The sequence below is a fragment of the Syngnathus floridae genome, chromosome 3 (assembly GCF_059516105.1).
Source record: "Syngnathus floridae isolate MCC-2025c chromosome 3, RoL_Sflo_1.0, whole genome shotgun sequence".
NCBI lineage: Eukaryota > Metazoa > Chordata > Actinopteri > Syngnathiformes > Syngnathidae > Syngnathus > Syngnathus floridae.
Window position 1 is genome coordinate 12,705,837 of NC_142415.1, and position 27,625 is coordinate 12,733,461.

The 27,625-nt window shown below is 41.7% G+C and overlaps 1 protein-coding gene across 2 annotated transcripts; it reads right to left on the reverse strand.

Moving 5' to 3' along the window:
- Positions 1–1,166: 1,166 nt before the first annotated feature.
- On the reverse strand, positions 1,167–27,533 carry phlpp2 (PH domain and leucine rich repeat protein phosphatase 2). 2 transcript variants are annotated; one of them, XM_088370327.1, is made up of 19 exons: positions 27,196–27,533; positions 24,598–24,878; positions 22,780–22,913; positions 16,159–16,349; positions 15,737–15,862; positions 13,266–13,420; positions 12,383–12,529; positions 12,008–12,238; positions 10,712–10,914; positions 10,108–10,168; positions 9,918–10,013; positions 8,697–8,852; positions 7,001–7,201; positions 6,762–6,924; positions 6,546–6,676; positions 5,743–5,853; positions 5,289–5,483; positions 4,983–5,214; positions 1,167–4,557 (listed from the first exon to the last, which is right to left on the reverse strand). In XM_088370327.1, exons 1-19 carry the CDS (start codon positions 27,343–27,345, stop codon positions 3,268–3,270), a joined length of 4,254 nt encoding a protein of 1,417 aa, XP_088226453.1. In that variant the 5' UTR covers positions 27,346–27,533; the 3' UTR covers positions 1,167–3,267. The 2 variants fall into 2 exon arrangements, with proteins under 2 accessions (XP_088226453.1, XP_088226454.1); XM_088370328.1 differs by having other exon boundaries at positions 27,192–27,325.
- Positions 27,534–27,625: the final 92 nt, after the last annotated feature.

Consider the following 27,625-nt stretch of genomic DNA (forward strand, 5'->3'; position numbering starts at 1 on the left):
CACAATATTCACAACAACATGCATACATTTATTGCACATCTAGCATATGTGCTTCATTTTACACATAAACACAGACATTTTGGAACATAAAAAAGTTTATACATGGGATCCCATTATAATGCAACATGGGCATAATAAGAACACTCGGTACTGGACGCGCTCCACTAAAGAGTTAAAGGGAATATTGTCAGTAATGCACTGGACTGTGCTCCACGACCCTGTGCTCGCTCATCCTGCATCTATACAAATGTGTTCGCTGAACGTGGGGACAGAGAAGCTTTATATTAAGTTGTAATGTTGTATAATATATATGAATTTCTATTAAAAGGAAATTAGGGATGCTGTCCAGGCATTGAATGAGGAAGAAACTAACCAAACTCATCTGTTAAATTTATGACACTCACTAAATGATCAAAGCGAGTTTAGTTGCTGCAAAAATGATATCATATCGCAATACAGTGGACATAAAAAGTCTAAACACCCTTGCTCAAATGTAAAAAAAAAATAGGAATAAGATCTGAAAACTTAAAATAAGGCAGTAGCATGCTATGAGGCTATTTTACTATTCTCCAAATGGGGCCTAAGCTCAAGGTGGAGGTAGATAAATCATGAAAAGTTCCAAATACGTCCACGTCAGTGTTTGCTCAAAACAAAAATGTTAGGAAAAGCCCGACTAGATCAGTTGAGTTTTTTGGGGGCTTAATCAGAGGCAGTTTAAATTGTGTCAGATGAAGAACACCACATCAGAAGATATAAACGGGTGTGTACACCACATAATCTTTGTTGTTTAAATTCGTGTGTTGCCTCTCCTCAAAAAAAAAAAAAAAAAAATTTCAATTGAGTTAGAAAAATATGTGAAATGATTTATTGGTTTAATTATTCACAAAAATCTTATATTTCAACAGGGGTGTGTAGACATATTATATCCACTGCACGAATACACACTGTGTGAGATGGTAATTATTTTGCAACATTTATGAGAAAACATTTGTAATGTACTAATTTTCATCTCTCCACACTTCTGCCTAAAAACACCTCACATGCCCCCCCCCTAACCCCCCCCCCCCCATTGAACTACGCAGTAGTGTTGACTCATTCTTTGTTTAACTACGACACACACATCAAGTGACTTGGCTTGGGTGCAAAAAATGTGATTGGCACAGTCATTGTTATAATGCATTGTCACGAATTTATTATTTGCTCAATGTCTCATTATTTATAGTCAGGAGTGGTGCATGTTTTTCCTCATTGATTCCAGCAAATGTCTGTTTACTTCACATAATACAAATGCTGCCTCTTCAGTTTGTTTCACATTTTATTAACCATTGTGATGTGCAGTTGCGCAGGGATTTCAACCAAGTCTAGTTCCTTATATTGAATGATAATGCTTTGCAATTTGTGCTAGCTTATGGCGCTTATGATAATAAAAAAAAAGATTACTGCAGGGGAACTGTAACTGTATGAAAATAAAGGGCTCTCAGCACTTATGTAGGTTACATGATCTCAAAATCACTCAAGCACACAATGTAGATTACATTCTCACATACTCAACTCAGTACAAAGTGCTTCAGTAATTAGTGTTGAATCCTTGAAGATGACAAGTAACAAGACAAAGACAATTAAGGCTTCAGAGATAATAAACACGTCATGAGTGGGATTCAACCAATGGCTCTTCTTCCTTTTGGAAAGTCAAACTATGGAATGCCACAACTGCACCATGATGCCAAAACAATACGTCTAATTGGCGTGTGCAATTACCAGACTTTGGTCTTCTGAACATACACTTTCTCTTTTGGCACCGGGAACCGAGAGTTGTTGGCCTGAATTCTGAGGTGTATACCTCGGAATTAAAAAAAACAATAATATAGTTTAAAAGATTAAACAATGGAAAGCATTATTGGCATTATCAGACAGTGTTTAGAAATTCCTAGAAGGAATCTATATGTATACACTGAACCACCGCATATTCATGGACAACATGTGTGTATTCACTTTTTTGAAACCTATCCTCTATTTGCTGAAAAAAAAAACAAAGCAATGAAAGTATTCGGAGGCACCTTGTGGCATTTTTGTGCCAAGGAACTATGCTGAAGTGAGCTTAGTTTTCTTTTTGTTTAGTCAAAAGTAGTGCTTTGCCACCATCTATCCACCACCTATCAAGAAGCAATTTTAAACCTTTTTGTCAGTTTCTCGCACTTTAATAATTTAATGCTAAAACTGTTAGACACTACGATATTTTTATATTTGTCTGGTCTTGTTCAGTTTTGGAATACAAATATATTTATGGTACTAGCATACAGCAATGTGCATCCATTTTTGGGACCTTCCAACCAAGATGGCATGATTATTGTTCTGACGTCACATTATTAGTAGCATATTATGGGCGGGCATTCATCTGGGGCATAACATTGACAAAGTTGCTAAATTTCAAAATCTGATTTGCTCTGGCTCACAGGCAAGAAATACTGCAGCCGTAAAGGCTAATAAATGCTCGGTGGGACTGGGGAATCCAAGTCCACGGGTTAGACTCGAGGTGACCAAAGCGTGAAGGATAATAATGGCCGTGATGGGAACAAAATGAACAATAATAATCAAAAGTTAAGAAATCGCCCCACAGTGTTGGTAATCATGGAAACTCAGTAGCTCTGCTAGCCATAACACAAACCTGACACATAGTTGAGGCTGTTTTTCCTTTAAATGTATTGAACTAAGTGGAAAATATCAAAGTGCCCCCCCTCCATGCTTCAATTTTTCTTTATGCTTTCCAAGGCGTAAAAAGTTTAGACAGGTGCAATCAGGACTCCTCCTGAGCTTTGGCAACCCACACGATCACATAATCCCATAATGGAAACACAAACCACTTCAGCGTCTGGTGAACTGAACTGAAGTTTGACGGAAACGGGCCTATATGACACTGAATGGCATCCGTAATGTAAACCGTATTTCCTTTAATAAGCTACTGGAAGAGGAGGACAAGCTGTGTCGGCCTTCGTTCAGCTCTACTCTAAAACAGCCGTGTAGCCTGGGAACTCTGAGGCTGAGTCGTCCGCAGTAGGCACTTTTACTAGAAGAATATGACCCGCACTGAGCATCGTCATGCACAAAGTGTGATTTTCCAAGAACATGACAAGCTTGACAGTTTCAGGCTTGAGTCACAAAGTCATGTTCGAGAAATTCCCCAATAATTCCTCAACGGACACATCGGCTCTGCTTTCCTGCGATGGCACAATAACAGCATGGCAGCCAAGTTGTGCTGTGTTCCCCCTTTTACAGGGCAGTATCATAGACCTCGGGCTTTACGATTGGGGTCGCTGCAGGACCTGGCACCAAGCTTGGGGCAAATTGAGCAGGAGGTTGTGATTGATCCCACACCGCATCCTTTAAGGAAGGAGGTGCGGTGGGTGCCGAGGGGGCTGAGACGAGAGGGCTCTGGCCTTTTAGCTGCTCCCGTACTTCCTGCTCCAGACAAGGAGGCACAATCAGCTGGTCGTCCGGGTCCTGCTGAGCCGGCGCGGTGAAATACCCAGACTTCTTTTTCGGCGCCTCCAGGGCCACCTCGATGAGATTATGACTGTCCTCGGGGGCCACCACAGACCCGTTGGGCAGCTTCTTCCCAAACAGGCATGAAGTTGAAGGTGATTTCTTCAGGTCTGCAATCTCTCTTCCACAAACAGCCAGCAGGCAGCCGTTTGTCGCCGAGACCACCACGCTGTTCTGTCTGCGCGTCTTGCCATTGGGATAATCGGACCCTCGCTTTTCAAAGTCTGCCTCCTTCAGGCTCTCGGGGGCCCCGGACCGCAGCTGGAAAGCGCAGCAGTGAATGTCCACCTCCACTTCCACCTTGCTGCCATTGGAGATGACGCCTTCCAGCGGAGTCTCGTCGTCGCTGTCCAAACCGTTGTCAGAGTGGTTGCTGGAGAACGTAGCACAAGAAGGTTGTCGCTGGAACAGGGCCATGTGGCTCCCCAGCCCGACCGAGCCGGGAACCATGATACCGCATGACGTCGCGGTGGGGTGCAGACTACAACGTCTCTCGGGGCGCGGCGCGCCTCCCAAAGTCGGGTGCTCATCGGAGGCGGTGGAGCCCGCCTCGCTGCCTACCTCGGACGCTGACGTCTCGCTGTTGAACTCGGAGACCACCCCACTGGTGGATGACAAGGTGCCCGTGTCACTTGGGGCTGGCGTCATAGATACGGTCGCAGGGACGGGAGGAGGACCCCGGGGTTCGGCGGTGTAGACGTGTGGCTCACAAGTGCAACTGTCCTCGGCAATGTTCAAGGCCACGACCACAGCCCCGATGTTGTCCTTGCAGCCGTAGCTCTGGGCCAGCGTGCAAAGCCTCTTGGCGGCAGCGCGCGGGTCCCGCACGGCCTGAACCGTGCACACGGCTTCCTGGTAGGATACGTGCTCAAACAAGGCGCGATTCCCCAGGATCAAGAAGGCATCCTGGGATGAGAGCGGCTCGGTGTGCACCCAGGGCTTCGGAAGCACCCAGGGAGACAGATAAGAGCAGCCCAGCAGGCGGGAGCAGCATGTCACACCGCTCACTTTGTTATCCTATTAAACAGAAAATTCCTCGGGGTAAGGCGCGTGTGACTATGAATATCCAGACAAACATGAAGGATGGATAAAACATTTTCATCTTCAGCTATACGCACTGGCAAGCAGACCGCATTTCAGGAAAAACTCTCGCTGTCTAAGAGTATGTTTTCATTTGTGGATAGATTCTCCGTCATCCAGGTCATAAAACTGCTGGAATGGCGATTGCGGACAGTGGTATGCATGGTGAGCAGGGAGCAAAGATTAAGGTTGTTTCTTATGAATGAGTCACCAAAATTGCTCTGAATTGTGCAGACAAATAAAGTTCTAGCACATGGAGCTTAAGCAGGGCATCAAACAAAAGCTCAGTCTTCCATAAACTCAGTGACATGCCAGATAGGCCATCAGGTTGTTTGAAGAGCCCATTAGAATCTGAAATTTACCTCAGTGATGATGGCTTTGCTGAGTTTAACTCTTTCCATCTCTTCAGTACAGTTCTCCAGGCTGTACACCTTAGAGAGGGCTACAGGTCGACCGTCCCGACACAACACCGCCTGGCAGGTCCCCACGTTGGCCACGGTCACACTGAGGTAGCCTCCTGGCTCCGAGGACTCGTGGTGAATATAACACAGCAAGGCAGAGGCACCCAATTTCTGGCCGACCGTACCTAGTTTCCTGTTCAGTTGGTCAAACCGTGGTCAGAGATGGACTAAAACCGCAGAAATCATATTTGGGGGAATTGCACAAACCTGTGTGATGTTAGGAATGTATTGCTCATATACACACTGTCAATCGTGGAATGTTGTACTTCCTCGCACAGCACGTCACCCATGGTGCACTGCAGCAGCCGAGGCACTTCCTCATTGCGATCGCCGTCAAAAATACCGTAGCACGCTTCCAAGCTGTCTCCAAGTCGGTCGATGGCCAGTACGGACACACACAACCTTGTTACAAACATAACAAGTGAATTCAAATGCGCACTTCAAATACATGTTTTTATTGTGATGATTTGCAGATGGAAAAAAGTTTCAAATTTCTTTATATTGTATCCAGATACACAAAGATGTCTTTAAAAAGCTGTTTGGCTATGTACTTTTAGATTTAACAATGAAAATTGACATTATTCATTTATTCAGATGGATATTATAATTTGGCGATATGTACAGTAGAGTATAATTTTCTGACACGAGTTGAAAGACTCACTTGTTCCTTTGGCCACTCATTTCAGAGTAGCCGTGGCTCCACGGAGCGGAGGCGTTTTGTGAGTCTCCCGTTGCAGTCGATTTCTGGTCCAGTTTCAATGTGGTGATGTGACTTTAAATAGGAGGGAGATACAATACAATAAGTTTTAGTACATCACCACAAATAGAGCTGATGACTCAATGAAATTCTTTTAAGAACAATCTCACATCTAGGCTTGCAAGGGTTTCACAAACTTTCCATGGGGATTAACAGAAATTTGGAAGGAATTTACAAAAGTGTTGGTTGGCTCTTAAAGGGCTAATTAAATATAGTTTGGGGAAATATAATTCTAGTACAATCCTGACTTTAAACAAATAGGTTTCATGTAAGTACAGTCGTACCTTACTTTACAAGTGGCCCAACTTCAAGCCAAAATTTGAAGTATTAGCTCTACTGAAGTGAAAAAAATATTGAGGAATTAAGTATAGGCTATTCTTCAATTATGAACATTCCATGTACAAACATTTGTGGATACGAATTTTTTTATTTATTTTAATTTTATGTATTTATTTATTTATTTATTTATTTATTATAATTTTATTTATTTATTTATTTATTTATTTATTTATTTATTTCATACAGTACCTTTCCAATACTATTCCACCAATTTCCATCAAAAGTTTCCAATTTGTCATATTTCCAAAACTCCCCCCAGCTTACCTTGCTGGGAAAATGTTCCTGAAAATGTTCTCACCCTTTGCACACAGCTAGTCACGTCCAGGACATTAAGGTAGGGTGCAAAATAATTTTGGTGGGTGACTCACTTGAAGAGATTGAGAGTTTTGTGTTCCAACATCAAGCTGCTGTTGCCCGTCAAATCCAACTCCTGGAGGCTCGGCGGTAGCGATTCGGGCAATTGGATCTCAGTCAGCTCGTTACAGCTCAGATCCACAAGCTGCAAATACAGGACATAACCCACTTTTCAAATGTGCAAAAAAAAAAAAAGCAATTAACATATAAATCCCTAAAAGCTGTCTGACCTTGATTTCAGGAAGGTTAAGGATCTCTGGGAAGACGTTAATGTGATTGGAGTGCGCTATGAGAGTGTGCAGTTTCTTGCAGCTGGACACCGTGGAAGGGATGCTCTTCAGTTTGTTGCCACTAAGGTTGAGCTCCTCAAGCAGCTCCAGCTTACTCAGCTTGCTAATGACAAACAGACGTAGCCAACTTGTGCTAAACAAGATTATAGACACCAAAAACGGGCTCAAAATGAACAAACCTGGCAGGGAAGGAGAGCATCTGGTTGTAGGCCATGTGCAGGACCCTCAGGTTGTGATGTCCTACCAATAGAGCGCCGCAATTTTCATTGAGGTTGTTCCTGGTTAGGTAGAGCTCCTGCAGCGTGCTTAGGCTGTCATCTGATTGACCGCTGGGAGGGATACTTTCCAGGTTATTGGCAGACGCGTTTAAATGTTTTAGACTGTGAAGGGAAGGAAGAATCATTGCAGTGCTAATTAGTTTCTCGGCAACAGCTTCGACCTCCAATACAATCATCCAATATTAGTCACAGTGATATTAATTTAACAATATGGTTTTTTTTATGTTGTACTTTGCTCTGGATGATATTGAGAGGTGGTTCTAATACTTCGGTTAGCGTATACATTCACATTGAGTTCAATGTACTTTATCAAAAGTAGTTTTGCCCACTATAAATAAAAAATTTAAAGTGAGTTTCTTGCTGTTTTCCTTCGATCCTCATTAAAGGAGACATATCATGGAAATATACTTTTTAATGGCTTGTATACAAATAATTGGGTCTCTGGGGTTCCTGCTCACCCATCAAGTGTGAAATGAATTCATCAAGTAAATCTTTTGTTATTAGCCATTTTTTGAAAATAGACTCAACCCTTCTCAGTCATATTTGTGTTTCCACTCCATGTGCCTCATTGGCCATATGCACGGATGCGCACCATAATTGACAAGATTATGAAGTGCTGCCTCCAAGAGTGAAAATGCTTTTATTGTCACTTTTTTCGTATAGTCTGGACTCTTTTTCAAAAGGTAAGAAGCCACGTACCTAGTTGTGACGCCCTAGCCCCGCCCCTATTGTCTTTGTAACAGAAGCCATAGAATGTTACCTTCAAACTGCTATATACGGCTGACTCCAATGAGTTTTTTGAGTTGCAAATACAATAGTCACCTTATTTTTTTTTTGCACGCTTAGCAGTTCAAACAAAAAATGAAAACACTCGCAAGGCGCATGGAGTACAAAACAGCCAAACAGACTGGCTCCATGCATCACTAGTTTCTGACAAAAAGTGTAGCAAATGACCTTTTGTAAAAAGGAGCAGTGACATCAACGCAATATATTTTGCTTTGGTGACACGTTGATATATAGAACAAAAAAAAACAGATTTGATAGAAAAATAATACACGCTGACTCACCGCATCGGCTCGAGCTGAGCATCGGTGGCTTTTTTTACATTGAGTTTGTCATTCACTCCATCATCTTACTCACACACACATTTGACTACATACCACAAGACATATGCTATTTGCACCATACATACTATGAGGGGCCGGAATTAGTCAGCCTCCCAATGTATTGGCAGTTCTCTCCCTTATTATTGATGTAACAAGGGAAGATCCCCACTTTTTGGGTAAGAAGTTCCAAACATTCTTGTCGCTTGGATCCTGCATAGTGAATCCGCCGCCATGATTACGTCTCAGCATTTGAGATGCAAAAGTCCATTAGAGCACTAATGGGTGTTAAGTGATTTAGCTCACAGGAAACAGGCAGCTAAATCTAGCTCACGTTGCAGTTTAGTATATCCATCTAGACCGCAACGCTTCCATACACACCAGCTAAATAATGAGAAATAGTTGTCACCTCAGACAAACCATGATGACCAAACCAAAACGATAGTACACAGACATGAAGAGATGAAAGATTTAAAAAGATTAGTGGGACTCACTTCAAGGCCTTGAAGAAGAGACTCTCCGGTAGTTCTCCTAGCTTATTGTGCTGAAGGTCCAAGACTTCCAAGGGGATGTGGTCCAGCAAGTCTGGCAATCTGTGCAAGTGATTGTTCCCCGCTAGAAGCGTCTTTAAACTCAAGCTGTTGAGTAACCTGTAGCAAAGAACACATTCACGGTTTGGCATTTGTAAATGCATCCATTTGCAGAATTTGGGGGGAAACAATCCCTTGTTGGGTGGTGAAAAATTAAAAACTCACTATTTGTGGTCAGGTTGGCGACATCTTGTGGCATTTATTGACAGTTAGAATTCTTTTTGGAGGGCGTCAATTACTCACGGGTTTTTGCTATTCACAGCAGTGCATGTCGCAATTCCAGCTAATGAATGGTAAGACTGTAGCTTGGTTCAATACAGCCGTTTTTTCACGTCATTGTTCAAAATTACCAGTACATGCCAGATGGTGGCAGCAAATCACTATTTTTGTCAGAATAAAGCTCCTCATGTGGCAACATAGTTCCTTAGCAGTAAATTGTCACAAGATGGTGGGAACACACTACTCTTATCTAAACGAAGCACCTGAACTCACTACAAGATAGTGTCTTTGGAACCAAAATGGTATCGCGATGGCCGGAAGACACTACTTTTGTCTAAATAAAGCTCCTTAACTCAGTTCAACATAGTTCCTTGGCATCAAAATGACACTAAGATGCCACAAGATGGAGGCAAAGCACTACTTTAGTCTAAATGAACCTCCTGAACTCATCAGCTTACTTTGTGTTCCGCTCATTACGTACGGCATCTGCCTGGCTAGTATCACAAGAGAAGGATGCCAAAATGGTTCTGTACAATGTAGTCAATTTGGTACTCAAAACATTGTGGACTCAAACTAAGTTTGTTGGATGAAGTGGTTGTCACCAGCAATCACATGCCAAGAAAATAAAAATTTTGGATGTCCATTATTTTTCCCTTTTGTTTACTGTGTGTCATGCTTCTAGGGTGTCACGCTATTTCCATAGTAGCTGGTGTAACTAATGCCAACACACTCAAAGATGGAAACTTGGCTTTACGCAGAAGATGACGACTGTGCTTGTGAATGAGGGCAGCACAACGGAGGATTTGGATAGAGTCACTGGCTCACAATCAGAAGTTCTGGGTGTGAATCCCTACTGGGACCTTACTATGTGGAGTTTGTATGTTCTCTCCATGATTGCACCCTAACCTGCATGGAAGCTCAGTGAGGAGATTGTGCGTGACATCCAGCATCTCCATGTTTCTGCAGTCACACACCCAGTCTGGTAGATGCTCCAGGATGTTCCTGTCTCACACAGACACACAAACACTCATTTGATAAAGTACACTTAATATAATAAATAAACAATGGGTACACATTGCTCACAGTCAGAACTCACTGTGATAGATCCAAGTATGTCAGTTGATTTGGGACTGGGTAAACGCTGACTGCGCTAAGGCCTGTGGGCAGATGGAGGAGGCAGTTAGCAGTGTCTCAGCACTCTTCTGTCAGATATTTACTGGACATTACGATAGGTGCGCTGACGTGAGAGATCCCCTATTCTCTTTTGTCATATGATTGGATTTCAGCCTTTATGTGCTGCAATGTCCATCTAATCTGCCCTGGGCCTTCATAATCATTATTGCTGGCTGATGTAACTCAAACTGTACTACAGAAATTAATCTTACCCCCAACACTTTAGTTTTTTTTCCCAACTGACCATGCAAGGCCATCAACACACAAAGACTACTGAGCATTTGGATCTTGATACTTTTTTTCATTTAATAATCAGAATATCTGGTGAGTATGATGAATTTCATTGACACGTTCCTGTTTTTGTCATATCATTCGCTAATCTTGAATCTGGCCCAGACAATATATGGGGCACATTGTGTTTTTAGTATAGAACTGATGCAACACGATGTTACTGGTATTAAAACATGAATTATGTCCAGTAAGTCCCCACTGAAGGTCCAGATAGGAAATGAACAATCCAGACTCACGGTTGCTGCCAGCGTAGAGCATTCGGAGCGCGAAGCCGTCGATTGTCAGCGCCCTCAACTGGTTACGCTGACAGAGGAGAGTCTCCAGGCTACAGATGGAAGTGAGGTCCAGCGAGTCCAAACAGTTGTCCCTCAGGTCCAGGTGGGTCAACTGGGTCACTGCCTCTGGACTCTCGCTTTTCACACAGCGTAGTCCATTTAGCCTACACGAGACAGCCAAAGAAAACTGGAAATGAGGACGTGCCTATATTTGATTACATTCTCTTGATCAACTACTAAAACGCACACACAACCAACATGGAGGCTTTTTGTGAGTGGTGCACAGTATGTGGAAGATCATTGCAACTATTGCGTGATGGATAAAAAGTCTTTGCCTCGATATACAGCTGTTGAATCATCGACTCACTCGACAGCACGATTTTATCTCTTGTGTTTATTCGCATTACCTCCAGTCAAGTGCGGGAAGCTCTCTTCTAAATGTCATGCAAAAAAAATGAATAAACAACTGCCCTTTCACGACGAACGCTGCCTGCTCACTAATTCATCACAGATGCACCTTGTCCTTGCGGATACACCCGCTCATTATTTTACCCACATCCCATCGTAGCGCTCTGGTTGAGTTATCAACCGAGGGCAGGCCACAGGTCGAGCGAGAGAAGGAAATATGGGCAAGAAGAAGAAATCAATGAGCGATGAAGGGCCATTCTTCAAAAGGCAGCACTGAGCCAACAAATACAAGTAAGTGCAGCTCTAGGAAGATCTGGGGTGTGAGGAAGGGAATAAAAAAACATGATACCCTAAACAAACTGTCATTCTATCATTAAAGCGCAATAAATCCAAACCAGAATGAAGACCTAGTGGAGCGTTAGGAATAACGATTTTTATTCAGTGAAATGAATGGAAATGCCATTAAACCATTTCATCCTGCCCTGTTTCAAAACCTACTCAGTGAGCTGCAGTAATAATCGTCAAAACGACAACACACAATGGATGAACATATGCCTATACTTCTAAAACATGCAGGCTAGCAGCCCTTGTGGACCGCGTTTGGACCTAAGTTCAATATCATTGGGGCCGAGCTGGAGCCATGACCCATCAGATTTTGAGCTTTAGTGAAAAAATGCTTGCTTTGCATGACAGTGCTTTAATTTTCTAATATCAACCCCTACAGTACTTGAGTGGAGCTTAATATTTTGTTAGCAAGGTAAGATTATGATGCAGTTTTTTTTTAAATTACCAGGTTTTGATTCGGTTTGTACTCGTCCTCAAGAGAGACAAAGAGCTGTTTATTCTTACCTGAGGTCAATGTGTTTCAGGTGGCTCATTCTGAGCAGAGCACACACCTCCAAACACATCACTTGGTTCCCCGCCATGGATAATTTGTCCACGGCACTCAGACTCTCCAGCACTGGGGGGATGTGATTGAAGTCGTTGAAGGAGAGGCCGAGACTGCTGAGCTGGGACAGTCCGCCCAGCTCAGCAGGCAGAGAGCTCAAGTGGTTTCCATCCAAAGACAGCGTTTGGAGGCTACATCACAGGAAGGGAACCAAAGAAAAGTAGGTCAGAAGTAAAAGTACTGCTACTAATTGAAATATGTATCAAAAGTACAAACTTGACAGTAAAAAGACTACTTGTGCCAAATAGTACTACTGTGCCTTGTATGTGTGTCACCTTTGTAGGTTGCCGATTTGCACGGGCACGGTGTGGAGATTGTTGCAGGAAAGGCAAAGCTCTGTGAGGCTGAGGATCTCACACACACATTCAGGGAAAACACCCAGACGGTTGTGAGACAAGTTCAAGCTCTTCAACTGAGAGAACCTAAGGATCAAGTGAGCAGAATTACCTCCCAGTTCTCATTTTGTACGTGTGTTTGTCTAATTGAAAAAGGATCAAGGACTTTGTTTTTCACTCCCACTTCATGTCAGGGAAAGTGTGCGTCTCTAAAAAGGTTTCCAGTGAGTGTTTCTGTACTGCACATAAGTTCCAAGAACAAAATATGGCAATTAAAGTGTAAGGAAGCACAGCATGATGTACATTTAATAGCCTAGATGGGAGCAAATGGGGACATTTCTAGATGATTTATATATACTGATAGCCTGTTCTGAAAAACCCAATTTCCCATAAAAGACTACCTTTGAAATCTTATCGAACTGACGAAATGAAATCTTTGTAGTCTTCATTGCAACTTCAAGCAAAATAATGATTGTTCTAATCTCTAATGTCATTTTAAGGTAGTCTGATGCCCTTCTGGTGTGTTTATGTAATTTTGTAGCTAAACTCACATTGTGTTTTCCCCCCTCGATGTTACAAATGAATATGCAATTATTTTTTAAATATTCTCTTGCATTTATTGTGTTTTTCCATTGCTTTATCACTTCGATTTGATCAACTCTGGACTAAACGTGTATATTACACATATACAAAACAAAAAAAAGAAAAAGTAGCAATAAATAATAAATGCATTCTACTACATTCCAATGCCGATTTGAATTAGATTCGTTGTTCATCCCTATGCTGAACCATCATGTCTATTATATTTTGGTGAAGTGCTTACCTAGGGAGGTGGAGCAGACCTCCAGGCCCTAGCAGGCTCATGAAGTTGTGCCGCAGGTTGAGGTGGGTGACGTCTTGGCTGTAGAACAGATACTCGGGTACTGCCTCCAGACTGTAGCACGACAGGTCCACCAGGCTGACTGTCTGTGACACCACCTTAAAAACACAGACAAACATTTTTGTAGCATTTTTTTATATATTGTACTTTATTAATGCATCCATTAATAATATAATGTAATAAAATAAAGTAAATAATTAAACAACAGAGAAGAGTTTCACAAGTAAGCAACCCCGTAAGCTCCAGTTAAATTAGTTGCTCTTCTCAGATGATAAAGAATATATGCTTGTGAGTATTCTTATATTTTTTGCTAACATGTGTGGCTACATTTGTTTTCAAATAGCCATTGCTTAGGGGATGTAACTAGCAAAACATTGATGCTAGTTTTGTTAACTATAGTGCTTAGCATTATGTCTTAGTATTTAGCTAGCACACTTTGTTTGAATATAAACACATAATTCTCCTTTTTTATGATTTTGATTTAACTGGGAATGGCAAGAACCAACCACTTGCACTTGGTGTCTTTTTTGACATAACTGTTGTGAAGTTTGCTGCCTCCATTTAGAGCTCAGCAGTTATTTCTGCTCGCAACTCAAGACCCCCCTAAAAATCGGTCAAGCAATGGCTCGTGCAGCTAAACCGACCTGCGTGTTGTTGTTCAATGCTGGTCTGCATGAGTCTGAGGACAACGTCCCGCATTAACCGCGAGGCTGCACCCTGAGCAGCGGGCCAGAAAATGGGCCGGCTGCTCACAGGAGCATGACATCACATATAACTTGATTTGGGAAATGACAAAGACAAAACTGCTCATCTCCCACACAAACGCTCCGACGCTCTCTGTTGAAGAGCAACTGCTTTTAAGATAGATGAGACTAATTAGGTGATATGAGAGTGGAGCAATAGATTGACTGAAGGGAGAAAGAAAGAAAACATTGTGAGTCTAAATAATTGAAGCACTGTGATAGACGAGACTGGCTACACAATGCACAACAGCTTCAATGAAAGATACCCTACTTCATACCACAGTCCCACTAGTCATGCATGGTCATAGCAAGCCATATTGCATCCCAGTGGACCAAACGGGGCTATTTACCCAGGTCCAACAATAATTTGTAGGCTAATGTTGCTGCATAATTCATGGTTTAATGGCTAATTTCGCCATCTGATTTTGACCTGCATGCAGAAATCAAACCAATAATATTTACAGAAGATCTGTTTAGAACGTACATACAATGGAGTACATGATACAAAGTTGTTGGTAGAGTAATGCCTTGGGCTTTGCGTCCTCTATATTGTGATATAATTATACTTAAATCATCAATATGACTTAATAAACATGGTAAATTCTGCCCTTCAGAGGCTGTAGAAATATGACAATCCACTATGACATTTGACTTCAAAATGTTAGTTAGCCCAACAAAGTGAGCAACTTGTTTTTACTTCTATCTTTAAGTTCTGGCTCAAAAGAAGGGACAATTGTTCTGTAAAATATCTTTGTTGTGGAATCTTCACAACAGCAAAGCTTACAGATTCACAAATGTTATCGAAGTTTGTTACCTTGACATTTTGAGTTCAACTAACATTTCTTTCCAGGGTAGAATGCTTCCCTAGTGTGAATTTCTGCCACAATATTGAATTGCTTTATGAATAATAAAAATTAGACCAGACTCAGTTCATTGCCTTACTCTTTCTTGCTTGACACTGTCATTGAGGTCAGAGGTGTCTAAGATTTTCATTTCCTTAATTAGCCACCGAATGCAAGGTGGTTATTCGTCTATCCCGCTAAAAGTGTTCATCAATGAGCTTATCTCCTCAGAAACAACCTTTCGTCTACGTCTATGTAAATCCAGAGGACTCTAAGACTGTACAGAAATCCATACGGACATGGCAAAGAGAAAGACATAGTGCAGAGTGACTCTGCAACTAATTGGATTCCTTTTTTTTGTTCTATTGGCTGTCGCCTCTCATGGCCACCATCATAAGATGCCTGTACCTCTGAGGATACGCTCACAACATCTGCTCGACTGCAAGAAAGAGCTAAAGCGCAAGAGACATTCAGTGAGACAAAGCGAAGCCACACATACACACTCAATATTGCACTAAAGAGCAGCTGAATGGACGGACAAATAATGGATAAGACCAATAATGGAGGACAAGGAATTCAGTGGATTTAAAAAGTCTACACACCCCTGTTCAAATACCAGGTTTTTGTCATGTAGAAAATATTCAAACTGGATCAAGGTGATTTAATTTGCACTAAATTGACGAAGTAAAATTAAGTACATTTAATACACCCTTTTTTCTTTCAGTTTCAAGTTGGTAGTAACTGGTAACAAACAGAGGAGTAAAAGTGCTTCGCATAATAATGATGTCATGACATAAATAATGGGTTATTATTTAGTTTGGCATCTTACTTTGGATGCCTGTCGATGCCATCTCTGGTAGTCGGCCAACGTGTCGAAGTTGACAAAGTAAGTCTGAGCCTGAGATCCGGCCGAGCTGAACATCAGACAGTTTTGTCTCCTTTTCACCTCCTCCACCTGAACACAAACACACATCATAAAAAAGATCTACTGTCATTGCTACTTCGGAGTGACTCATTGTCAGCGACTCGTGCGTGCATATGATGCAGAGACAGACGGACAGAAGTGGGATGGGGGAGGAGGATTTTTTTAAGCCCAATTTGATGAAGATCATGGGCCTTGCGTTGGAGTGGCCGCTTTAGAGTGCCTCGTTGTTTCGTCAGCATCCAGCTGGGAGGATATTCCAGGCCCAGGCATCATTCCTCAGTGTATTAAGTGCATTCAGCCAGCAATTTCTTGAACTGGGCACTCACCTTCCCGCCCACCAGGGGCAGGATGTGCATCTTGCCGGTTAGGCTGTCTTTGACGGAAGCCACGATGAGGCACGTTCCGCAGAGAATGACTTGCCGCTCGGCCCACTTGTGCAGCTGCGTCTTGCCCTTCCGGACGCTGAACACACCCTTCAATAGGGTGCGCTCCTGCTGGTCCGCATTCACGGGTCGCTCTGAGGAAAGACAGATAAAGAGAGCGAGAGAGACAGAGAGAGCGAGAGAGTGAATGAGAGTGAGAACATACACCCTGACAGGGTTAGTGCAGAACCACAAACATCTCTCTCATGCACAGGAAGCCTCGCCTTCAAATAACAGATGCTGTAATGCACAGCAAGAGAACAAAACCACAGTATACTCCCAACAATAAGCTTACGAGCTGTTGCTTGGTCAACACTTTTTTTTTTCTGACGTCATCGATGTGTGGGTTTTATACCAGCAGAGTTATGTTTTTTCCGCAACTGTATGCCTTTACATTGGGAAAGCTTTGGAGTTACTAGTGAGGCAAAGTGGGCATTTTGGTGCTACTACAATGTCCAGGAGGCTATTACATACTTAGCAGAGCTGTATTTTAGCAGGCACTAATGACAGAAAAGATGTTACTAGTCATCAACTAGAGCGTTGAATTATCTTACTAGAGAAGACAAAAAGTACTACTAGTAGGTCAGGAATACAGAATGACTGCTCCTACAGATTTCCTTAATTTTCTTTGAACTGTCTTGTGCTGTGCTTCCCACTCAGAGGCTGTGATTGACTAGAAAACATCCTTTTTTCATCCACCTTCATTTTTCCTTGTCAAGGACGTCCAACAGCAAGGAAAGCCTGTCTTCCTTCGCCAGCAAAAGTGATTATGACTGAGCAAAAGAGCTTATGACAACAAACTGTCTGCCAGGCACATCTACGGCAGCGACTCTTCCTTCACTCCACAATCGAGTGCTCTACAATGGATGAACAATTGTTTTTTACAGGTTCTTTTTTTTTTTTTGGTAATGATTATAAGACCTCAAGGTCAATTCAACACTGCTTTCAATAGAATGTTTTAATGATGTGTTTGCACAGCAGAGCACTATTCAAAAATGTCACTTTGTTGGGCTGACAATTTATTGATTTTTTTTAAGTAGAAGATACTTATGGATTAGTAGTGGTCAGCCACTTGTGTAAAACAACCTTTTGACTTATGATCTATTATCTTTATAAGAACATATGAAAAACACCACAGGCATGTATTCTTTATCATCTGCGAAAAACAAGTAGCAGTAGTAGCAGGAGTAGTAGTAGTAGTAGGAGTAGCAGTAGTAGTAGTAGTTGTAGTAGTAGTCATAGTAGTAGTGGCAGTGATAGTAGAATAGTACATAGTGCTGTAACTTCATTTGTGTGTGCATGATTGTGTTATACTGCGTTATGAGCATCTTCATGGAAGGGATCAAAACTATTTTATAACTATTTTATATATCTATATGAAGTAGCAATAAGCAATAGATTGGTGCGAAGAAAAAAAAATCAATCCCGCTACCTTCACCTCACTTCATTAGTGGGGATCAGTGGAGAGTGTGTGAACAAACAACATTACGGCACACTGCACCAACTGTTCGGCATCACACACACAGCAACAACTCTCCAGAGAGCCCTAAACTCATTTGAGTGAGGAGAAGCCTCGCCTGGACCCACTTCTCTTGCTGTCTAAGCCTTTAAAAAGGGATATAGGGCCATGTTCCAAAACAGCTTTCACCTAAATGCCATCATCTCTAATTATCCGCATATAATTTACAGTATTTGTGGTATAAATGCAGCATAAATGAGCAATGACCTCCTGCTTCTCTTATTACATGCAGCATTCTTACTCTTTCGCCTTCAAAAATCAACATTACATCCTTATTGCTGCTCGTTACTTTTTTGTGACATGTTATTTATGGTCATTTGTGGATGGGTGAGGTACACTACCTGAAAGAATGTGAGGTGCCAAAATGAATCGATAGTTATTTGATCAGCACATTCATTGACAAGTATTTTCATCATCGATACATCATTTTGAGCCATTTTCACCCTAACTAGTTGCATCAACTATTTACCAGCTGTGCATCGCTAGTAACATCTTAGTAGTATGCCAACATTGGATTACTATTGTGCAGGAATGTCAGGCAGTAGTGGGGGGGACGTTACCAAGACAGTCTTTCTACTAGTGGACTAAATTTTCATACTAGTGAGAACAATGTCAAATGTGTGCCTCATAAAAGTTGGGAAACACCGGTCATTTCTACATCTACATGTGCATTGGACACATGATATTCACACAATGCTTGCTTCTTGCATGACCCTATCAACACATCTGAAAATCATTAGTTGCCTTACACAATGTGTCCTAACCATAAAGAGCCAACTCCTCTAAAACAAGTTTTGTCCCCCGAGGTCTGCGGTGTTATTAGTTGCTATGGATATATGCTTGTTGTCCAAATCAAAGTCCAGTCCGAGCTAGTAAACGTCCACCTCCTGCTTCATGACTGCAAATAAAGTTGACTCCATGGGGCTTAAAGTGGGTTAAAAGTCAGTGGATGTTGCACAAGGCTGTTTATCAAAGCGTATGCAGCGTCGGAGGAGAGAGCGCGATGACAGACGGGGCCCGGCAGACTAATTGTCACCCTGTGCAAAACGCCCTCCCAACGACGGGGGAAGAGTGTCACCTCTGAACGGCCTTCGCTTGGCGGAAGAGTCGTTGACATGTGACTTCACGCGGCGAGTGATGAGGCTCGGGCAAGGTTAAAATGTGATGTTCAATTATTTCGACGGGAAATGGATGCATTAACCACAACAGGGCGGAGGGCTACAATGCCATTAAACTTGATGTTGACATCACAGAAAAACTGTTGGGGGAGGTCAGGGCAAATATTTTCTTTGCAATAATATGTTGTATGTACCCTCATTGTGCTCAATTCTGTTTCCATTTGTTTTCATTCATCCAGGGTTTTGCATGTCTACCTTGACTGAAAGTGACGTTAATCTACCCTAAGGCTCGCATTGTAAACGTCACAACGTTCTGGGTTTTCTTACGTACGAGGGCAGTTTGACGTCAATTTTAGTTAAGGGCGGTCAAAATGGCAGCTCCCCTGAGATAGTCATGTATACAGTCCATCCAATCATATACTCCGAACACCAAAAAAAACATATATATTAATTGTTTTTAGTATAATTGTGTTGTTGCAATCCAAAATCTGAATGCCAATCAAAACGTACTTCAGATTCAAATGAAGTGGGGGGTAAAAAAGGAGAGTCATACCCCGATGGATCAAATCACACGGGGATGGGTTAAATGCAGAGGACAAATTTCACCACACCCAGATGTGTGTGTGACGATCATTGGGACAAAAAAAAAAAAAAAAAGATATCTAAGGACTGCCCACCAAGCAATGTGGCTGAACGTGACTAAGTAGACAAGAGTTGATCTCTTCGCGATTTAGTCCCCATGTATCAATGAGTCCCAAGAATTTGGTCCATATTGTATCCCAAAAATTGTACTTTAGCTCAATTAAGACCTTGCAAAGGACACCGCAAATTCCTCGTCACTTTGCAAAGTCTGTGCAATCACCGCGAAGAATTTTGTCTTGGTCTCGTTTCCTGGAACCCCAGCTTTCCATCTGCATGATATTTATACCATTCAAATCTTTTTTTAAATCATACAATGGATTATTTCAAGGCAACTGACAAGCACTTAGAAGACACACTCAGAATAGCAATCGCCTTTGCTGGAACTGAAAACGTTCGGTCACGTGCCTCCTCTAGGTTGGACTTTGTTGCTCTTTAAAATCTGGACTTAAGTTGTCTATAAAGATAATATTACACAGAATTTTATGAGGTTTGCAAACAATCGGCGCCACGATACGTCCGGGTGGCAGAAATAGTGATTGACTACACCCGAGCGAACTGAAAGGATGACAAAAACTTGCAGTGTTTGGGGTTGAGGTTAAACTGGTTGACTTTCACATTAATCACTATCCACTCACTTTCAACTATTGTTTCTGTATTTCTAAAGGAAATTATGTATGTTTTTTCGAAGCCAAAGAAAAGCTCTATCACAGACACGTCACATTATGAGGAGCTGTCAAGAAATGATAGGATTCTGCGCTTGCGCTTGGGGCCATTTGTATTTCACTTTTACATTAATTTGCATTCATCTATTCACTGTTAATTTGATACACTTCAGTATGAAGTTGAAAATCTACATCCGCCTTTTGCTTGGCAGTTTTTATTCACATTATTATTATCCAAAGCTTTTTATATGAATCTACGTATATCGCCAATCATTTTTCACACCCTTGTGATATCATTGATGGTAATTTCAGTTAGTCTATGGTGTTTTGCATAATATGTTCGCATTAAGCTAGTGGATTTTGTTCGGCAAGGTTTATTGAAACTTTTTTGTTGCTGACACTAAGAATTACTGATCTGTAGGTTTTTAAGAAGCAATTTTGTTTGGCGTTTCCCATTATATGTTAGTATTAAGCTCATGGAGTTTCTTTTGACAAATTTATACAGTTTGGGTGAGGATTTTAGTGCTTGCACTTACAATGGTTAACTTTCTGTTTTTTATGTGTCAGTTTTGCAATAAACATCAACTGAGAATGACAAACAAACCACTTGAAACGAGTTTGTGGGCGAGAGTCTTTTTTTCCCATTTCATTTTTGTCAAAGGGAATGTCAGTGAGAGAGTGAAAACAGGTGCTGAGGAAGACTTTCAAATATATGTTTCAATACGTTTCAATGCATTTAAAGCGTGTGGAAGGTGTAAAGTTACTTTTTGGAACTTCAAACTAAAAAAATTTCAAATGGTTTCTTTATATTGCAAATCGCCCTTCCTAACTGGCGGTATACTATAATTATGATCTGATAAGCTCCAGTCCATCCATGTACAAATGGGACGAAGTAATAAGAACAAATAAGTACACTCTGGGGTATCAGAAATATGTCAACAATGCGACTTATTAAACACTGACACTTTGATTGGGGGCCAAATCAATAACATTACTGTATGTGCTGTGATCTCACCTCTCCCACATGACTCATTGTGGGATAGCGACGGTGGGTCTCAAATACGCCGGCCGAGCGAGAACACAGCCCAAGAGGACCAAAATGAAATGACAGCAGCCCAGCTCCCTACAGCTGCGCGGACAGGACTGACCTACACAACCACTGGCCCACGGGTCCCCTGCCTTTGTTTTCTCTCGCAGGATTTTGATGAAGTCAGCATTAAGCCATCATTACTGTTTGTTTTCATCTCATCAGAGCAGCCCAGCAGGCGCACACGTGGGGGCGGCTCAACATGACGTTCTTTATCAAATAAGACAAAAAACAACAACCATAGGATAAGAATGTTTGTTTTAGTTTTTTTAGAGATGTGAGTTGCCTAAAATTCAAGATATGAGCACTGTATGGTGGCAACTATAGGCTTCAAGGTAAGTATTGGCCCTCCCACATGAATTTTTCAGTAAACTATATATAAAAGAAAGACAATTAGTTGAACAGAAATAAATGCATTTTCATCCATTTAAACAGAGATATAAAATAAGTGGTATAGAAAATGGATGGATGGTAAATACTCCAATGAAGCTCGGTAGAGTACATCGACCCAACCAACGGCTGGCTGAATAATTCAAATTGGAGTTGCAAATTATGAATTTAAAAAAAATACATTAACCAAAGACATATTATAGTCTATTCTATACATTCACAGAAAACTGACATCAAATAGAAATTTGAGTAAATCATAACGATGACTTGTCATTGAAATGCATGGAGGCAATTGTGTAGGTTGAGTCTGATGCCGCAGCAATAAATTTACTGTGTATTATGTTTAAAAAAGAAGATTAAGTAGCCTTACACTGACTCAGCAGCAATAGCAATTCCTGTATCTAAATTATGTGCATATAAAATGTAAAGAAATGATGTGCATATACAATATAAAGAAATTCAGTGTCAAAAAAAAAAACTAGAAGTAAATAGAAAATGAAATATTCTAGGATAAGTTAAGGCTTTTGAGAGCTCCACAAAGACTGATTTTTAAGAATAGTGATTTAATAAAAACTCTCTTCTTCACCCTTGGCGGAAGAAACTAATTTATTCTTTAAATATGTTGCAGTATACCCTAACCCTGGCAGCATCTTACTGGAATAATCAAAGAAAATAAAACTGATAAATTAAATTCAGCTACAAATGCAAAACAGGTGTGATACTGTATGTTACATGATTTGTTTGACTCCCCATTGCCAGAAACAAAGGAACGTACAGTGGCTTATAAGGGACAAAAAACAAAACATCTATAGTAATGAGGCAGCCTACAGGAGGGCTGAATAGTGCAAAATTAGGAATGCTTAGGTCACTACAGGTCAAGCACTTCATTAGCCACACTCACATATTTGAACAAGATCCAATTTGAGAACTGCATGAACAACAATACCTTTGTAACAATAACAATGCCAAAACGAGTAACTCCACTCAACCTTTGCTCGGCTGGCCCCTTTCTCCCCATCAGAGGAAACCGGACCGCTATCATGAACAGACAATGAAGATGGATGATGATGACGGTGATGATGATGGGCCCCGTGGGTCGGTACTCACCGCTGTAGAAGCGGATCAAGCAGCTGAGGTCTGAATTGGCAGCCTCTTGCTGCACACGCACCGGGTCGGCGTAGCCCATAACGGCCAGATAGTCGTAAAGCATCTGGAGAGGACGCTCGGTAGGCTCCAGCCTCCTGCGGCAGAACGCAAGCACAAAGCAGGATGACAACAGGAAACATAAATACAATAAACGTGCAAGGAGGACTTTTGGAGCTGTTATGAAGACAGCGGGTGAGCTGAATATCTCACAGTAAGCAGCGTGTTGTTGTTTCGTAGGAAAGGGAAAGGACTTTATTTTCACCGAGTTGTGCTTTTCATTAGAAATAGAATAATATTTGCACAAGTGGAAATCTGCTGAATAAAAAAAAACCATTGAACATCTGACCCACCCGGAAAAAAGCCCAGCTAGGATTGACAAAAACATACAACGGAAATGTTGCAATTTGAATATCATTTTTGGAATGAGCTGTGCACTCGTGTTGACATTCTCATTCACTTCAATGCAGAACTAATGTTTTTATATGTACAGACGTTTTATAATTTTAAGAGATACATTATTTAACAAATTCTATATTTTTGCAATAGAAATTACATATACAGTGGATATAAGAAAAGTCTACACACCCTTGTTCAAATGGGAGGTTTTCTTGTGAAATAAAAAACTGAGACTGAGAATATTTGAAAAACTTTCCACCATTTATGCGACCTGGCTATAACATATTCAACTCAGGGGAAAGGCAAGTTAAAATAAAGAACTGACATAATATATAGTTGAACAAGTCTGCATACTCTCTGATAACTGGGAGGGTATGCACTCTTGTGCAACAAGATTATTGCAGTTGTTATTTTCACTTGTGTCCAGTGATGCTAAATAAGTTCCGGTGAGGTGCAGCTCGAATTTGACATTTTCCTGCGGCTTTAATTATCGTACAAGAAAAGTTTTAATGGAAGTGTGATTTATTCATGTATGACATGCATATTAAATCCAGTTGGAGAGTGAGATTTGTCAGAACATTTTATAGCCCTCAAAAGTGCCACGAGGTCCCGCAGTTGCAGCCCGTACATACAAAGTGAAGATGGATGAGACTCCTGACCTCAATGTATTAGTCAAGCTGCCTTAATAGGCCACTTGTCCTAGTGTACCCTCTCTGTCTCTTTAGGAGGAGGCGATCGAGAATTCTGGGAGTCTCCCGTTTGGAAAACGTTTTGGCCATGAGCAAGTGGGAGGAAACCAAAACCTGGCCTGGGACCGACCGGTTGGCGTTACCCGTCATTTTGGCCTACAACACACTTAGAGAAGTCCCAGAAATAGAACAATGACCAGGATGGGTGGATGTCCTCTGTTAAAGGAGACACATTGTGTGGTGTTTTTCACACTTTAAAACAGTTACCAGGTGTCTTGAGAAATGTCTCTGCCATTTCCAAGCAGTTGAGTTTATAGGACTTTTTTCATTAGGACTAAAAACGTCTTTCGTTTTTTGGTAAATTTTTTTATTCCCCAAAAATATACTGTTCTTCTTTTTGTGGATTTTAAAAACAGCTGTCCAGGTAGAGCACTAGGAGAGTAAATAAACAAACAAACCATCAAGTCGCAATCCCAGTACGGTATACAAGTGTAATCCAATGTCAGCAATATCCTGGTTTTAAATCTTGGAGATTTCTGTTATTAATTTTAAATGGATCAGGTCTTACTGGCAGACAGAGAGGCAATTTAAGTGCATCAGCGCAGGACTATAAAGTGGAGCCACTCAGCCTATCCGCCATCTTGAATGAGCCCGTAAAGAAAGAGCAACGCTGCCGAGATAAATATGTATTTACCTGAGTAGATCTCCATGCAGTTGGACAAAGAGGCCCTGTCCATCCCTCTGGGCGCACATCTCTTCCACTGTGGTGCTGGTGGAGCAGAGCACCAGCTGTAAGTCGGGCTGAAGAGCGGAGGAGGCCTGGGGACCAGAGGCAGGTAATTGGGGGTCCACCGTGCCGCCGTAGAGACACACGCAGCCTCGCTGGGTGTCGCTCCTCAGCCAGTCGCGTTCCCGGGATCCGAATCTGTTCTTTCTTGTCAAGCAGCCGCGACTCCCGACTCGCTTCATGTTGCGCTGTGGACAATCACAAACAAATGAACATGTTAAAACTCACAGAAATGCTATAATTAAATATAATGTAACGAAATCACTTTGTGTCACATTTTGTGTTTTAATTCAATGGACATTGTGATCTTCCTTCTGATGGGTGCTTTCTAGGGGAAATATAATACAGACACAGATATAGATGGGAGACATTTCAGCTCCTCAATAAGCCTTAGTAGCTCTTCACTGAAGATAAAGAATTTAGTCTTGTATTATCTGTCAACAAGTGCTGCTCCGCCATTTGTGTTCAAATATCCATTGCCTAAAAGGCTATCACACCGCAACGTTGATGCAATTGATTAGCCCGTCTATGGCTTTGCCTATCATGTATTAGCATTAAGCCCATTTACGTGCTTGTTTTTAAACACACTGTGTACAGTAATTCATCTTGTTTTATGTTTGACAATAAACTTCAACTAGGAGTGGCACTAAACAGCTCGAAACAGCTTTTTATAAAATGCTTTTCCCTCGTAAACACTGGTAACACAGTCACACAAGAAATACTGACATTGAACATATGTAAATTTGCACAGTTTTAAGAATCCCATCACACTGGTAAATTTAAATGTCAAAGTTGACAACTTATTACATAAGGCGACATTTCCTAATTGATGAGGTGAGTTTTAATCACATAAAGTAACTATACGGGCTTGCATTCATTTCCAAGAACTTGACCTCCCCCTTATGTTAATCTAAATCACACCTCTGCACTAAAATGTCAGCATTTGCGTATTAGAGCTGCACCATGACTTTGCACTCGTAAACACAAAAGCCAACAGACTGCTATTGTCATTTGTCAAGAGCGCACCTTGACCTCTCAGAGTCACAATATTCATGGGCATGGCTGTCACGGTACAGGTCAGGTGATCGGTGTGCTGACCTATGCGGATGACATTTGTCCTGTTGGCACATCATCACAACACACTGGACCTCATTCACATGCGATATTGAGTAGGTCAGACAAATAATGACTTTTCATTATGCTAAATGTTTTTTATCCTACCTCACTGACAGACATTTAATGGTAAGTTTTGTTAAATGCGTCTTGAAAGTCTATTAACATGTGGCACGCCTCAAAATTTAATTTTAGGTTGCTTATTCTTGAACTAATATGGTTCCACTTGGCGAAGTCATTGGGAGGCATGGAGTGAATTTCCACAGCTATGATGACGACACGTTGCTGTGCATCTCTAGCGCCTGATGACACCAGTCCAAAGGATGCTCTAACTAGCATAGTAGCTAGTGATAATTGTAGTTTCACGACTGCAGTAATATTAGTATTTTTTGCAATGGAAAAACACATTCATATGAGTATTGTTATAGTGTCTGTCTACATGTCTTGCTCCACCATTTGTGTTCAGATATCAGGCGCCGAAAGGGTTAGCCTGTCTGCAGGATTAGGCTAAACAGACCACTAAGGTAAAGCTAAACTGAAGAAAAAAAATGGTTCACTTAACTGAATTTTATTTCGTCAATAGACTACGCATCTGTTTAAAAAGTATCTGTATTCAGATACATTTATTTTGTACAAAAACCTTTATTCCGCAATTCTTTTCATTGTTTCGTTTGACTTCAACTGGAATTGACAATAAAAATCTTGGAGCTGTTTTTACGAATTGTTCACAATCTAACAAAGTGCTGCCTGTTGTGAAATTGAGTTCACTGCCACCACACAAATATCTCCTCATATTCTTTTTGCGCTTATAAAATGATGTCATTCCCTGGATGATGTCACTGCCCACAACATTAGGTACACCTCATCAACACAATAAGAATAAAAAAAAAATTGTCCAAACAATAAATCCAATAAAGCTTAAATATCGATTGACACTATTTAATACTACAGTAGGGTGATTGTTGCGTGCAGTACGCTGCATCACAATAGTCTACTAGATCTAATAGTAATTCGAGCCCACGCAGTAGAAGATAATGCTAAATTAAAACCTCTCCGACTGTGTCCATCAAAACTGAGCATTTCATTTGTTGGCATCACAGGAAAGATGTAGAGTGGTTTGTGCGTGTCTATCCCGCCTTTAAATCAGCGTGAGATGCTTGTGCATGTCGATGCCCGCAATTCCTGCCGGGCTCGATGTGAACGTTCCGAGGATACATCATCATAATTCCCATAATCGTGGGTATCGAGATGAGAGCGCGTTACATAATGTTACGAGTATCCCATGCACTTTGCCCTGTCATGCAAGAAGACGCCTTTCAACGAAAGGCATGTTAAAGCACAAGTGCAAAAGAGAGAGAGAGAGGGGGGGGGTTAGTTGTAAATATCACCTGCCTTTAACACTCGTATCCCGGCCGGGGCGGCGGAAGGTCCGGTGCGACAACCGTGACCTCCGACGTGGATGAGCCCGCCTCGGTGGAGCACCGTGTCCGGCTGCCTGTCAATGCAAGCCCCGCTGTTGTCAGGCTGATCCTCCATCGCCATGGGTGCTCGCGATCCGCGGAGACCACTAGAGTTCGAGTGGCGTGGTGATGATGATGATGATGACGGCGGGGGCTGGCTGGCGACTGATTCCCACGGGGAGGCGCACACGGAGCCGGAGCTCCATAGTCAGTGAGCCCCCTGAAGTCGACTGCTGCCAGGCTCCCTGCGGGAGGGCCTCCGCTGCCGGATCAATAAACATGACGTGGGCGGGCTCTGGCAGCTTCGGCCCCCTTTGCAGGGAAATCCACAGACCTTTGAGCACACTCAAAGCCTTTGAGCA

What these genes read in the sequence shown, in the direction of transcription:
- phlpp2 (XM_088370327.1), bottom strand. Translation starts at nt 27,345, where the DNA reads ATGGCGATGGAGGATCAGCCTGACAACAGCGGGGCTTGCATTGACAGG. An exon ending in ACATACTTGGATCTATCACA is followed by an intron (nt 10,014 to 10,107) that starts GTGAGTTCTGAC and finishes TGTGTGAGACAG; the next exon opens with GAACATCCTGGAGCATCTAC. An exon ending in CTCTTCTTCAAGGCCTTGAA is followed by an intron (nt 7,202 to 8,696) that starts GTGAGTCCCACT and finishes TTCCCTTCACAG; the next exon opens with TCTAAAACATTTAAACGCGT.